The 14,383-nt window shown below is 60.7% G+C and overlaps 1 protein-coding gene across 1 annotated transcript; it reads right to left on the reverse strand.

The window, feature by feature from the left end:
- Positions 1-7,150: 7,150 nt before the first annotated feature.
- ST3GAL1 (ST3 beta-galactoside alpha-2,3-sialyltransferase 1) lies at positions 7,151-13,898 on the reverse strand (the record flags this gene model as incomplete). Its single annotated transcript, XM_016145632.2, has 6 exons — positions 7,151-8,018; positions 8,971-9,090; positions 10,038-10,083; positions 11,319-11,498; positions 12,237-12,433; positions 13,320-13,898. Coding segments are annotated over 6 exons (1,296 nt in total), but the record flags the coding sequence as incomplete, so codon positions are not given.
- Between the last annotated feature and the right edge of the window lie 485 nt (positions 13,899-14,383).

Raw genomic sequence — 14,383 nt, forward strand, 5'->3', positions numbered from 1 at the left:
ATGCAGGACTGCCAAACCCGTCAGACTCTGAGACAGTAGGACAGCAGCTTCGTCACGTCTTCTAAGTCACCGGGATGTGGGGCTCATCATTGCTGCAGCCAGAGCCTCTCCCATCCCGACTGATGGACTCGGAGCTGGTCCTGAGTCCCCCGACCCCTGTGGAGGGCATGCATAGAGCCTCAGGCAAGCAACTTCCAGCTTCCAGGTCTCAGGTCTCCCACGAGGGTGGGCCACCCTCTCGTTTATGGGGTCGTCATGAGCATTAAATGAGAAAATGCTCGATAAATGCCTGGCACAGAGAGGGCTCGGAAAATGGCGCCCGTCCTCTTTGCTTTCTGCACACTCCGTCGGTTAATACCCGTTTCACAGGTCGCACAACTAAGGTCCCAGGAAGTCAGGTTTCCCCTGCAGGTCACAAAGCAAACGAGCCGCAAAGCTTTTCAGTCGGTCCGCTGGCTCGAGGTTCTTACCTTCCCAGCTGGGTACAGGCTGTTTCTCTCGACCCGGTTTTCTTGGCCAGTTATCTGGGTGGGCGGGGTGTGGACTTAACAGTATCTAATGTCAAGTCATTTCAGAGTCTGGCCTTACACGTGCGTGTGTTCTCAGGCTACTCAAACCCTTTCAGGGTCCCAGCCCGAGTTGAGAGAAGGGTGGGTCCGTTGTGCCCTCTGCTGGCCACCACCGGTGGGAGGCCTGTCTGCACTATGGGCCAGGATTGGAATGCAGTATTTTGGCGGCCTGCCGTAGGTGTTCCCACGGCTGGAGGTCTCTGCTCCGCCCCCGGGGGCTCATCTCCAAAGGGCTTGTGTTTGAAGAAGAGCTGAAGGTCCACTGTCCCCCCGCTCTTGGAGGGGAAAGAGGTTTACAGGCCTTACCCAGCACTTCTGAACTGAGCACCTTGGTTCTGAAGTCCTGGCTACGGCCCTTCCTGCCTGACAGTTACTCCACTTCCTGGAGGCTGTTTCCTCGTTAAATTCTCCTCTAGCAGGAATAACGCCTCTTGCCAAAACTGTCGTAGGATTAAATGAGATTAAAGGAGGCAAAACACTCGGCTCAAGTTGAAGGCCTGCGAGAGGGGGACCGGTCATTTTTAAGCACATCCTGCTTTTCATGGTGTTGCCGCAGGCTCCCCTCCCCCTCCCCCTATTAGTCTGTGACCTTCTAACGCAGAGACTTGGTTTGCCCATCTCCTCATCCCCGGCCCCCAGCGGCCCTCGGTACACATCTGTCCAGTGAAATGTGAGTGTCCATATGGTATGTTAGCTTCCATTCAACCCTGGGAGGCAGACGATCAGGAATCATCGCTCCCACTTTTCAGAGAAGGTCAATGTCTAGACCCAGGTCCTCGACTCCAGGACCTGTGGGTGCCCATCATCCAGCCAAGCCCTCCCCTTGGGGGACTTACAATGGGAAGGGATCTGCCAGCGATCCACAAACCTACACCAGCTACAGCTCCCTGTTTGGGACAAAATTTCAGGAAAGCTAGTCCACCAGCCATAAAACACAGAGGGGAAGGAGTCCCCAGAATCCCTTGGTGCCACGGAAAGTCCACCCTGGACTTTGTGGCCCTGAAGTCACCCTCCGGGCATTCAACGTTCATAGCTATAGCTTATACGTAAGCACCCCTTCCAGAAGGCTCCAGAAAGGGCGTTCTCAATTGATTGATAGTAATCATGACCCTTTGCTTACGGTCTTAGTGTGCCAGGACCTGTGACCAGGATGCGGCATCGCCGGAGGCTCCCGGGAGGCTCCCAGCCCTGCAAATAGGCCGGCTCGCTGCCCTGACCTGTGAGACGTACCTGGGCAGGTATGCCTGTGGCGGCTCTGGCCCAGCTCCCAGCAGCAGTGTCCAGGGGCAGGACCGTATCTCTACGGGCCCTCACGGGTGTTCCTGGACTCCTGGCCCCACCCCGACCCCTCTTGGTCGCACACACCATTCCTATCAAGGGCGCCAGGTCCCTCCCTCCCGGCAGACTCTGCGTAAGTGTGTTTCTGCCACAGTCAGAGCCTTCCCCCAGTGACTTCAGCGGCCCCGTGGAGCTCAGGTAGGACCCTCGGTGTCTCCTGACCCCCATGTCCTTTCTCCACCTTTTCTCCGTCACCTGGAACGACCGCATCCTGAAGGCGGCTCGTTCAAACACCGCGTTTCCACAGCCTCCCGGCTCACAGAGTGATTCCCGCAACGTCCCGTGACCTGACTCGGGGGCCGCTACCCGCCCTGCTCCATCGCCCTGCGGCCTCTCCCCTCCCCCGCCAGCCCCCGTCACCTCTCGCCTCTTCCTTTCAGCCAGTCCCTCTCCAAGCTTCCTGTCACCTTGCCCCCCGGTTCTCTCCTCCCTGCACCTGAATGATGGCTGAGCAAGGTGCCGCGCCCCACAGATGGGCCCCCGGAAAGCCATCAGCTCCAGCCCTAGCCAGGCCCTCGACGCCAGCCGACCCCCGGGTTTCCTCTTCGCGGTCGGCCTGCCCGTCACCCGCTTGAGACCTCCCTTGACGGTTCTGAGTCCTCCTGCGTCCCCTGCTCGTGACACGTGCCCTCCCCGACCCCCCGGAGAAGGCGAAGCTATCAGACGGCGCATGTGGGAAACGCGCGCTCGCACCCAGAGAACGGGTAAACGGGGTTCATGCGCCCCTTCGGTCCTCGTGTGTGCGCAGAAATCTGCGTTACAGAGTAGAAAGGACCGGGAAACCCCCTCCTCCGGGACGCTGTGATCCCATCGGCTCCTCGCTGAACGACCAAGCACGTGTTCGGAGCAGCCTGACGGGTATTCCCGAGAGGACTTCCCCAAGGTTCCCATGACCGAATCCCGGGGAGCTGCATTTGTGGGGAGGTGGGAATGTGCCCAGCAGGCCGGGAGCTCTGGCCTGGGACCAGGGTGGGATGGGCTCCCGCAGGCCAAGCTCCCCCAGTGGCACCCGCTGCGTGTGTCGCCACCTTGTGGCCACCTGCCCACATTGCAGCTGCGGTGTGCCTTGGTCAACCAGGAAGGAATCTGGGCGGCTGGGTCTCTCCCTGATGCTGGGGCACAGACGGGAGCAGGGCCCGGGGACGGTGTGGCTCACCGAATCCTCACACATGTTCACGTGGTGGGCGCATCACCCTAGCTTTATGCGCAGCAGATCGGGCACGGAGAGGTCGAGTCACCTGCTCGCTTGCACACAGCTGATGAGGCCCAACCCAGGGCACCTGTGAGGCCGTCGGCACCACATGCTGCCTCTGGGGGCTGCCTCCAGAAGGTCACCACAGACGAACGTCTCATACGAGCTCAAGAGGCAGCAGAACCACAGGGAGCCCTGGGTCTCGAGAAGAAAGGCTGGGTTCGAACCCCACCTCGGCCCTCAGTTGGCTGTGATTCTGCACCTGTCCTTACCTGGGAACCCAGCAACGTCCCCCGCCCTTCACGGCTGTCGTGAGGGTTCAGGTTCATGCCCCAGGAAGTGCTGCGCACACCGTGAGGTGCTACACAAATCGGGAGGCGGCATTATTTGCACCAACTTTACCCGATAGAGTCCCCACACTGGGTTTGTGGACCTATTAAAAATAAACAAGATCTGAGGGACCTGTGCCAACTTTGGACCAGACTTGGGTCTGCCTAGGATGCGGCCATCCGCCGGGAAAGGACAGACATTAACTGCCCACGTTCGGCCCTGGCCCAGGCTACTCCTTTCAGCGAACACTCGGGGCAGCGGGCAGGAGTCTCCCTGGGCCTCCCGAGATGCTTTCTTGCTTGACCACACCCCCTTCTGACAGCTGCCATTGCGGTGCCCATTTCACAGAGGAGGCCGCCGGGGAGCAGAGAGGTCGGGTGGCGCCCCATGGTCACACAGCGGGGCAGGGCACAGCTGCGGTGGAGGACAGGCTCCCTCTCCCTCCCTTGGACCTCTGGGCACTGGGAAGGAGCGGTGCCAACCCGGGGGGCTCGGGGGGTGAAGCAGTGCCCCCCTTTCAGGACGGAAATGGCCCCCGAGCGGGAACTGTGCAGCACGGCGCTCCTAGAAGAACGGCAAACACACCCGAACGATAAAATAGCTCTTTATTCACTTTGATTGGGATCATTGGAAACATTTAGCAATAAATAACAAACCAAGCAGAGGGCGAGGAAGGGGACCGTGGAGACCTTCGCTCAGAACGCAGCGGGACCGACGCTCGGCCACAGAACCGGGGTGCGAGGCGGGGGCGGGGGTGGGGCGGGGGACGCGAATTCTAAAACACCGACGACCAAGCAAACAAGATCGCAAAGAAAAGTGCTCCGGGAACTTTGGCTCTGACGGGACTTCAGGGGCGGCTAAGGCGTCTGGACGCCCCGTTTGCCCTGCGGGCCGGGGTTCCTGACGCAGGCCTGGGTTGACGCTGGCGGCCGGCTCCGGGCCCTGGGCAGGTGGGCCATGAATGGCGGTTCTGGTCTGGGACAGAAGCTGGACAACAAGAGTCTGGATCTCTGATGGGCTGGGAGGGACGTCAGGAGGGTGCAAGCCGGCAGGCTGCCTGTAGGAAGCTCAATGCTCTTGAGTAAGAAAAATCGTTGCCAACACCCAGTGTTGATCACATGAGCTCTGCCTGTCTCTGCTGTTCCTCCCAAGACCCCTTCTTCTCCTCGAACACAGGCGTCGCGTAGCTAGCTCCCCAGGGGTTGGAGGGCTGGCGTCATGACAAACTCAAGGAGCAAGCCTGATGTGATCTCCAAACGCAGCCCGGGCTGCAGGGGAGGGTGCCCAGCCAGCGGCCAGTGATGGATGGACCCACTGAGAGCTCTTTGGAGGGGCGAGGTCACTTGCTGGTTCTTGGTGGCACGGGGCTGGTGTCCAGCCCTTTACGCTGGGCAGCGCTCGGGGCTTGGGCTTCCCTGGGAAAGCGTTTTCCATCGCAACCAGGTGAGGGACAGCGAGCTGACGGGTGAGGCAGGGGAGGTTCGGAAAGGCTAGGCGACTCTTTTCCACTTTCTGTTTCGTGGCCGGGCTGCCCCGAGGAGAGCATTAAAGCGAACGTCACAGTCCTCACCGTTCCCTGACTCTAGCCTACCTTGGACCCAGAGGCCCAGTGCACATCGAGGCAGGATTGGCCTCTCGCTGTCCCTTCTGGCCACAGCAGTGCCTGGGATGCCATCCGGCCCCCAAACCTGCCTTCTCTATCTTCAACAGCAACCCTACTTTACGCCCTGTTTTCTTTTTTCTGGTTTCTCCCAGTACGCCCAGCTGATGTGGCTTGCTGGACAACACCTGATGGAGCCTGGGTTTCAAAAAATATAGGAGCTTTCTTTCTCTCCCCACCCCCCATCGCTCCTAGGGCTGGAGGCCACCAATCCGACTGTGTGCCGAGCCTCCCTGCCTATTCTGGCTCAGAATGTTTGACTCGTGCTGTCGCAATTGGTTCACTTTTGCGAGTCGCCTCACTTCTCCGGGCCTTGCTTTCCTCACCTGTAAAATGGGAGAGCCGGATTCTGAGGGCTGAAACACATCTCACAGCCTGTGGGGCGGAGGGAGACGTGGGACGGGGACCGGGCGGCCACCTCGGGCAGCGTGCAGCTCGGCCTCCTTTCGGGGACCTGCTCTGACCCTGCGAAGCCCAGGGGCAGACTGCTCGCTGGGGACAAACAGGCCTGAACAGACTCGGCTTGCCGGGGAAGGGGAGAGCTCGGGAGTCCGTCCGTATTGCTCCCCGCCTCGGGGCCTGCTTTTCTCAAGGTTTGTCCCTGGCATTCAGCGTCTCAAGGTCTGTCCCTGGCATTCAGCAGCCGGCCACCGGACGCTTCCCCCGAGCACTGTGCTCACGTCCGGTGGTGCCATGAGCGCTAGGCTTCCTGGACTGGACCTCGCAGCAACGGACCAGCCTTTGTCAGTCGAGAGTCTTAAGTTCTGGTGGATTTTGAAGCTAGAACAGGTTTTGTTTTCTGTTCGTTTGGTTTTTTAAGAGATGCTTTTTGGATGCTGAATCTTTGGGAACCTTACAGAAGCTCTGGAATCGTCCCACAGGAAAATGTGCGTATGCAGAGAGAGAGAGAGAGAGAGAGAGAGAGATAGAGAGAGAGAGAGAGAGAGAAAGAAAGAGAGAGAGGGAGGGAGGGAGAGAGAGAGAAAAAACAAACAAACATGGACTGCGACTTCTGAGGACTCGTGAATGGCCCGACACCACCTGTGGCCCCTGAGTGCCCTCGATTCCTCCCCCCGCCCCATTTTCAGAGGGAGGAACTGCGGCCAGAGGGAGCAGGGCTGACCGGCTGGCTGCAGGGAGCAGAGGAGGTGGCCCCTGGCTTACGAGACGGGCATCCTTCACACGCCACCAGGAACCTGTCACCCCCTCAGAGCAGCAGTGGCCTTTTGAGAAATACTTTCAACAGGAAAAGTGGTTTTTCCGATTAAATGTCAGTAACGAGAGCCAACTGTCGCTGCCCTCCTCTGCCTGCGACTGCAGTTCCCACCTGTCCCCAAGGAGGCTCTCTGTCCTAGCCTGAGACTGAAGCCAAGCTCACAACCCGAAAGGGGGAAGGTGGGGCTGGGAGAGGAGGCACAGAGCAACCCATACGCCTGCCAACCTGACACCCCAAGATTTGCCCCCCAGTAAGCACCCCCGCCCTCGAGCCTCCCAACACCCAAGTCAGAGGATTCCCACAAAGCTTGCTTTAAGCTCCCCCCTCCCCCGCAGCTGGCGGAGCGAGAGCAAGTGTAACTAAAACCCCAGGACCAGCAACGGAAAGTGCACACGATGTCAGCTAAGTTCAACCAAAGTCAATCAATAAATAATCAGGAAGAAGGACGAGCAAGAGGGAGAGGATGAGGTATAACTTCTCCCACGTTCCTAGGACGGCCACACTCCGGGACACCACGCAGGGGGCCAGCGGGGCCTGGGCGCAGAGTGTGGCCCTCAGGGAGCATGCTGGCAGGCAGAGGTCCTCTGCGTGGGCTCGGGAAGGTCATGGGCACCCACCCCGGCCGTCCCTGATGCTCCACGGCGAATGTGCCTCTGAGAGGCGTTGAGAGTTATGTGAGCTTTCTTCCAACGTGGGCGCTGGCTCAGGAAGCTAGAAAAGATGTCCCCAGCCACGGGGCAAGGGGGGGGGCCCTTGCCAGGGGTCCCCTTTTCTTGAGTCGGGGCGTTTGCGGCCAATGCATGCATTTTCTTCCCCAAATACAAAGGCACGTGGACGTAGTCAGATCTGCTCTCCGCCATCGTTTTAACCCAAAAGGTTTGATTACTCAGGAGAAAGTTGGCGTGGGAAGAAGAGCTTTGCTGGAGCCGGGACCAGACCACCTTTCCAAGTGTGCTGGCCTCCGGGGTGGGGGGGGGCCACTCCCGGCCACCGGAAATGAGGGGAGGTGGGGCTGTCGCACCAGGCATCTTGCAAAGGAAGGTGCTGTCTGGCCCCCAGGGCTGCATGGCCCATGTGCCTCTGTCCTGGTGGCCGCCCTCACTCAGAGGCATCCCGGCGAGAACCAGCGTGAGATCTGCTTGGGACCCTCAGCAGAGGGACAGCTCCGCATGTCCTCCCTCAGACACCATCCTCGCCTTCAGAGCACGGGCCTATCTGCTGCCCAACACGTCCTCCGAAGCCGAAGTGACCTCTGCGTTTGGAGTACGGGCCTCTCCCCGAATCTCCCCCAGCCCTGGGCAGTCGCAAGGGGTCTCCCCACCCAAGACGGCCCTGAGACGTGCTCCGCAGCCCTGGCAGGGCCCCGTGACCTTGCCGAGCAGATGCTGTCAAACGTCGTTGGGATGCGAGAGGCTGCGGGGGGCGCGGGGGCGCGCCGCTGAGGCGGGCCGGAAGCCGCGGGACGCGGGGCTCCCGGGAGGAGCTGGGGCCGACGTGAGGGGCGCGCTCTGGGACACCCGACCTGGACCCCTCGCAGCGTCATCTCCCCTTGAATATCCGGATTTTGTCGATGGACGCCAAGGTGGCCGTCACGTTGGACTCAAAGTCTCCGTCGTGCACCCCGGTCTTGCGAAACGCCCCCGCCGAGGGGTTGTTCTCCCAGTAGTGGTGCCAGTTCCCTTTGCCGTCCGCCCCGAAGCCGTACAGGTCCACCTGCGGGCGGGGCAAAGGTGAGAGGCGGCCAGCGGGGCGGCGGGCGTCCCCTTGGGTTCGCTGCCGGCCTGTTCCGAGGTCCAGAAACCCAACTCCGGGGTCCTGGACCCCGCAGGGCCGCGGCGGCCCACAGCCGGTTAAATAAAGTCCAGCCTGACGCCGGAAGGCGCGGTGGCCCCAGGGTGCTGGGTCTCCCTCGGCGGCAGGCGTGACCTCCTCCCCAAGGCTCGAGAAGCCAGGGACCCAGCGGAGTGGAGAGCGGCCGGCACCCCGCAAGCGCCCAACCCCTTTCGCGGGCCTCAGTTTCCTCATCCGGAAAATGGGGTGGTGGGAGCCAATTCTTTTCTGCCTTTAGGCTGACATCCCGCTGGTCCAGGGGGCCTCCCCAACTGATCCCAGGGCCAGGGAGGAAGGAGGGGGGCGCCGTGACCCCCGTTCCGCCCCTCTGCCCTGGGTAGCAGTGAATGGCCCGGGACGTTGATGGAAAGCAGGTGCAGCCTGGCAGGTGACATGCACGCTTCCCGAGACCACTGGCTCTCGATCTCGCGGACAGCGGGACCCCTGGGGGCCTGGTTCCCACTCGGCAGGGGCGTGGCCTGAGTGCTGGGGTTTAGTGCCGCCAATGACCCTAACGAGCGACCGAGATGGAAACGGCGGCCTTACATCGCCCTCCCGCGACGCTCTGCTCCTTGACTCTGCCCCGGGGGTCCCTGGTCCTGGTTCTGCCTGGGGGGCGCTCCCCGAACTCCCGCCCCTGAGAAGCTTCTGGTGGAACTCTGCCTTCCCCTTAAAGCACCTGTGAGAACTGAGGAAGCTGGGCTTCCGGGGGGGCCCGGGTCGGGATGGTGGCCCGGCCCACCACAGACGCTCTCACCGCCTCCCTTGCGGACATGGAATGAGGACCCCCGGTCCCCAGGGTGACCAGCGGGTGCGGGGTTGGGGGGCGGCATACCTCGTCACAGACATGCAGGGAGAAGATGACCGAGAGGATGCCAGTGGACGGGTACCGCCCGTGGCCCTGCAGCCAGCTGTCGAACACGTACTTGATGAAGGCCGGGTGGTAGATGAGAATCTGCGGGGGGAAGCACAGGGCCCTGAGCACGAGGCTGGGGAAGGGGCCACGCCCACACAGGTGCGCGCTGGGAAGGGCCCACGCCCACACAGGTGCGTGCTGGGAAGGGGCCACGCCCACACAGGTGCGCGCTGGGAAGGGGAGCGCCCCCACAGGCGCATGCGCTGCCGTGGCCACCCGCGCACAGCGGGGAGCGGAGCTAACGAACGCCCTTGCACTTCTGGGGGTCATGTTCCAGCGGGAAAATGGAAAAAGACAGCGACCTAAGTCACAGACACAGCAGACGCTGGAACTCAGGGACCCTGGAGAGAAATAAAGCGGAGAAAGGCGGTCGAGCCCTGGGTGGGAGGGCTGAAGGGGGAGGCGCCAGGGCCGGAGGGAGGCGGGGACAGGGACGCTCCAGTCGGTGCGGCACGCGTGCCCGTGCCCGGAGCTAGCTGTTCCACCTGGTGTGGGCCTGAATGCCATGGCCTTCTCGGGTCACAGATGAAGGAATGAGGCTCCGAGAGGCTTAGCAATGTGCTCAGTGTCACACAGCCAGGGGTGGCCGAGCTGGGGGTGTCCTGGTGCCAGGTGTGCCTTGGTCCCATCACCCACAGCTGCCTGGAGCCCAGTGAGGGGGGCTTCCCAGGCCGCAGAGGGCGCGCTTGCGCAGGGAGCCTCGTGCAGTCCCTGGGAACGGCCTTGGCGAGGGGGTGAGGTTTGTGCGGGGTAAACGCTTCAGCCCCCAGCTGGGCCTCAGGGCACTGCCTCCCTGGGGGCCGTCCCTTCCATGGCTCTGCCCTGTAGATTCACAGGTGGCTTCCTTCCCAGGGCTGGTGTCTCCAGCAGAGGCCACCGCCTCCCGCAGCCGGGATCCTGGCGGGACCGGCATTCTCTCTGTCATCCTGCGGAGCCTCGCAAACGGGCCTGAGCTCAGGGGACGAGGGCCCCGAGCCTCCACTCACCTGGTTCTTTTTCACTTTGATCTTCGAGGGGACAGGAACATAGGTGCTGTGGAGGAGAAAGCAGACGATCAACGTGGGGAGGGGGCCGGCTGTCTTCAGGCAGCTCTGAGGGCGACACTGCGGGTGGGGGGAGGGGGCGAGGCAGGGCAGACACACTGGGTTCTCAGCCCCCGCCACAGCCTGACCCTCCTGCAATGGCACCTGTCGGACACCAGAGGGCGACCTTGGCTGATTCGAGGGCCTTCTGCTGTTCTGGGCCTCTTCCAGAGAGGTCAAGTGGAGAACTTGCTCCAAGCCCTGCCCACAGAGCCAGAAGGGGCGCTGTGCAGGCCAGGGCACCTACCCCCACTGTCGGGGTGCTGGCTGATGAGGCCCACACTGCCGCCTTTTCACCTGCCAGGGTCTATGTGCCCCCCAGATGAAGGTCGCCCGGTGCAGTTCACCCTCCGAAGCCCGTGGGACCAGGCCGCCCGGCTCCTCTCCAGCTGAGCCGGCCCCCTTCACTGCCCTTCCCCTGAGAGCACAACCCCCCAGTCTCCTCCACCCCGATCCTAACTGGGCAGCACACAAGGAGACGTTGGGCCATCTGGACACCGGGCCCACTCATCTTCAGGAAGAGTAAGGACTTGGGGCCTGGCTCTGTGTAGAGTCCGGCCTTGGGCACGACTCCGGGCCAAGCCTCAGGGTCCTCCCTGGGAGGATGGAGGTTGGACGAGACTACTGTGAGAACTGTCCAGTGACATGTGCCCAGTGTCACGTGCAGTGCCCGGAACAAAACAGATGCTCAAAAGATGTGAGCCCGTCCCTGTCTCGAGGAAGCGCGTGCTTGATGACTCACGCCAGAGACGACATGCTTGGCGCCCCATCTCCCCGCCTGTCCCCCGCCCATCCGGGGCCACTCTCAGTTAGAGAAGCTGGCAGCTGTCACCATCGGGAGCAGTGCAGAGATAAAGAAGGCTCTGAGTCCTGTCCAGTGGGGCCCCAGCCCCAGGGGTTTCCAGGGGTGTGAGGGAGCACCCCGTGGTGGTCCATTTGGGGGTCATGAGGAAGAAGAAGGCTGAAGTTGGGGCGAGTTAAGAGTGGTGGGAGGTGAAGGTCCAGGGAGAGCGGAGGGTCAGAGGGAGCCTGTGGGCTGTGAGGCTCGTTCACTCTGGAAGGAAGCGTGGGGGAGGGGGAGGCAGGAGGTGGACGAGCAAGGCCGCGACGGAGGGGACGGCATGGCGGGGGGCCAGGAGGCGCCCGTGCGGCAAGGAGGAGCAGTGAGGGGCCGAGGGCACTCACTGCGAGATGGTGCCCGTGGTGGTGGCGCTGATGACCCACTCCAGGTCGGTGGTCTTGAAGGGGACCAGGACCATGCTGACGTTCTCCGCCAGCTCCCGGAAGCTCTCGGGGTACACGAGATGGTGGGTGGTCTTGCTTCCCACGTGGGCCTCGAACCCCGCAGTGGGGGCCTTGTTCATCCTGGGAGGGGGCGGGAGAGATGGACTCGCGTCACGTGCCGTGGGCACCGGTTCCGGGGGCAGCTGAGCTGTGACCTCGGGCCAGCGCCCTCCTGCCCCGTTTCCTCATCTGTACAACGGGACGCAGCGAAGACACAGCTCGAAGACTTTCGTTATGATTTTCTCTTTTATAATCTCAAGTGAGCTCCACTGTCATCGCCAATGACGACCTACTAAGTGCGAGGCACTGCCGCGGCCAAGTGATACTCTTCGTTAAACCCTAATGATAGCCGTGACCAGCACGCACTTCACAGTCCCATTTTACGAGGGACATGGGGCTCCTTCCTGGAATATCCGCTGTACTCCGAGACAGAAAAATGCATTTTATATTAAAAGCATATAGTTATATTAAGACCTAGATTGCAAAACGAGATGAATTTTAAAGAGTAAACAAGTCTTCAAATGAATCTTGCTGTCTGGCCAGGCTCACGGTGCCACGCCCTCAGCCACGGGCACCGCCCATACGTGATTTCCTTTCTGCAGCCAGAGTAGCATTTGAGTCCATCTCCACCCAGCAGTGCACAGATGGGGAAACTGAGGCCCAGAGGGTGCAGCGAGGGGCCTGGGGCCCCCGGGTTAAGTCCGGAAATAACAGGGCTGGGACCGTGACCTCCTGACCCTGAGCCCAGGCGCCTCCTTCAGCTCCCAGGGGTCCCTGAGCAGAGCGAGGGGGGCCTGGGGCGAGGGTCCAGGCACTCACCTGAGCACGAAGTCGTGACTGTCTATCTGAGGCCCGTACCAGGACTCCCTCAGGTTGCCTGAGTTGCCCACGACGGCGCAGCGCCGGCAGCCCACCGACTTCTTCTCCAGCAGAGGGTCCACGTTGCCAGGCACCACTTGGAACAGCTCCCTGACGGTGTCATTCAAGTTATTGGGCTGTTTTTCCCGCTGGAGCCTCTGTGGGCAGAAGGAGACAGCTCAGCCTGGGTGGGGGGCTCTGCCGCCCCGCCACCGGGCCCCAAAAGTCCAGTGACAGATGAATGGATTTAAAAAAGGTGGAGTACACATACAATGGAATGTCATTTGGTCTTGAAAAATAAAAAAAGAGAAAGAAGGTTTGATATGTGCAACGGCATGGACGGACCTTGAAAAGTTACGTCGAGTGAAATGAGCCGGACAGAGAAAGACAAGTGCTGTATGATTCGGCTTATACGAGGTCCCCAGAGGAACCGAATTCAGAGACAGGTAAGTAGGGCGGTGGCTGCCAGGCCCTGGAAGGAGGGGCGAGGACAGTCAGGCACAGAGTATTTGAGGGGACGACGGTAAGTGCCAGGTATAGGCAGTGGTTAGGCGACATCGTGAATATACTTAATGCCACTGAAATGCACATTTATACGTGGTTAAGATGATGACCATCATTTCACTATAACGGAAGACAAACGATGGCCCAGGATTAAACACCTGCTTCTGGGAAGACCTCCTGGGGCAGCTCCAAGCTCCGAACTCAGTATCAGCCAGGGTCCCCTGCCCTGCAGGTCCTGACTCTGGCGGGCTGGGCCAGGCTGGGCCGGGCTGGGCCCCAGAATCAGCATTTCCAAAGGCCCCTGGGCAGTGCACTCTGAAAATCCCCGGGGTCGTGGCTGCAGCCAAGCCCCCGAGAAGGGCCTCTGTGCACCCCGACACTGCAAGTGCTCAGGACCAGAGCGTACCAGGAGAACCCTCTGCTGTGACTTATACGATAAATAGTTTTCAAATGAACGGATGACCAATATTGTGAATCCCGCACGGCCCACGGCCGGGGGCGCCCGCTCAGCCCCGGATCCCCGCTCAGCCCGGCTCTCACCAGCCACCAGCTGTAGGTTTCTTCCTCCAGGAGCGCGTTCTGCATCGTCAGCAGCGGCTGCATGGACCAGTTGAACCTCTCGTCGAACCAGGACGAGACGCGCCGCTGTCCGATGCAGCGGGCGCAGGTGCAGGGCCTGTGGGAGTTGCTCATGAGCTTCCTGAAGTTCTCGGAGAGCTCGAGGACCATCTGCTTGGGGAACCAGGTGGTGGTCATCATGGTGTGGGAGTAGCTGAGGAGGAAGGAGGTGAGGAAGATGAAGAGGAGAAGGAGGGTGAGCACTTTGAAGGTCCTTTTCCTCATGGCTGCGATTTCTGCTTTCCTGATGGCGTCTCCTGGCGATGGGCTGGAGGAAGTGGCACTAGTCAAGGCAGGAACTTTGAAGAAAAATCCCAGAGATAAACACGCGATCACGAGGCAAGGCGGCGGTCCCCACGGGGCCTCACGGCCCGCTACGGCTGACCTCACGTCCACCGGGCGGCGGCCACCCCTGGTGTGCCAGACGGCACCCTGTGACACCCAAAGGCTTAGTGGACCACTCGGGGTGGGATGCCTCTTCCTGCACACAACTTGTCTCTTTCAAAAATAAAGTAGCCCGCTGCGTCAGCAATCTTTAAACAGCCGATAACGTGTCGCGATGAAATGTTAATCAAACTTCATTCCAGTGACTTCCTTTCCCATCCAAATGGGGCGGGGGTGGGGGGGATAGTTCATCTCTGTGACAGTCCTGGGTCCCTCGGTGGTGAAGACCCGGAAGGAAGGCTCACAGTGCAGGACAGAGGGAAGCTGTCTTTGTCACTGTCCTCCGGAAGGAATGGTCGTGTGATGACCTTTAATTATTAGAAATCGGTCTGTCCGCACTGTCACCAGAGATGTGGCAGGTAGGCAGCGGGCTTGCTGAAGGCACTGAGGGTTGTCTGTCATCTGCGCAGAAAAGGTAAAAAAAAAAAAAAAAAAAAGAATGAAATTCTATTCCGTTGTTATTTTTAAAAACATGCTCTGTCCCCATCTCCTCCGGGATGAATTCCATTCTCTTCCGCTCTGTTGTCAAGCCGACGTGACGG

The sequence above is a fragment of the Rousettus aegyptiacus genome, unplaced genomic scaffold (genome assembly GCF_014176215.1).
Source record: "Rousettus aegyptiacus isolate mRouAeg1 unplaced genomic scaffold, mRouAeg1.p scaffold_m13_p_15, whole genome shotgun sequence".
NCBI lineage: Eukaryota > Metazoa > Chordata > Mammalia > Chiroptera > Pteropodidae > Rousettus > Rousettus aegyptiacus.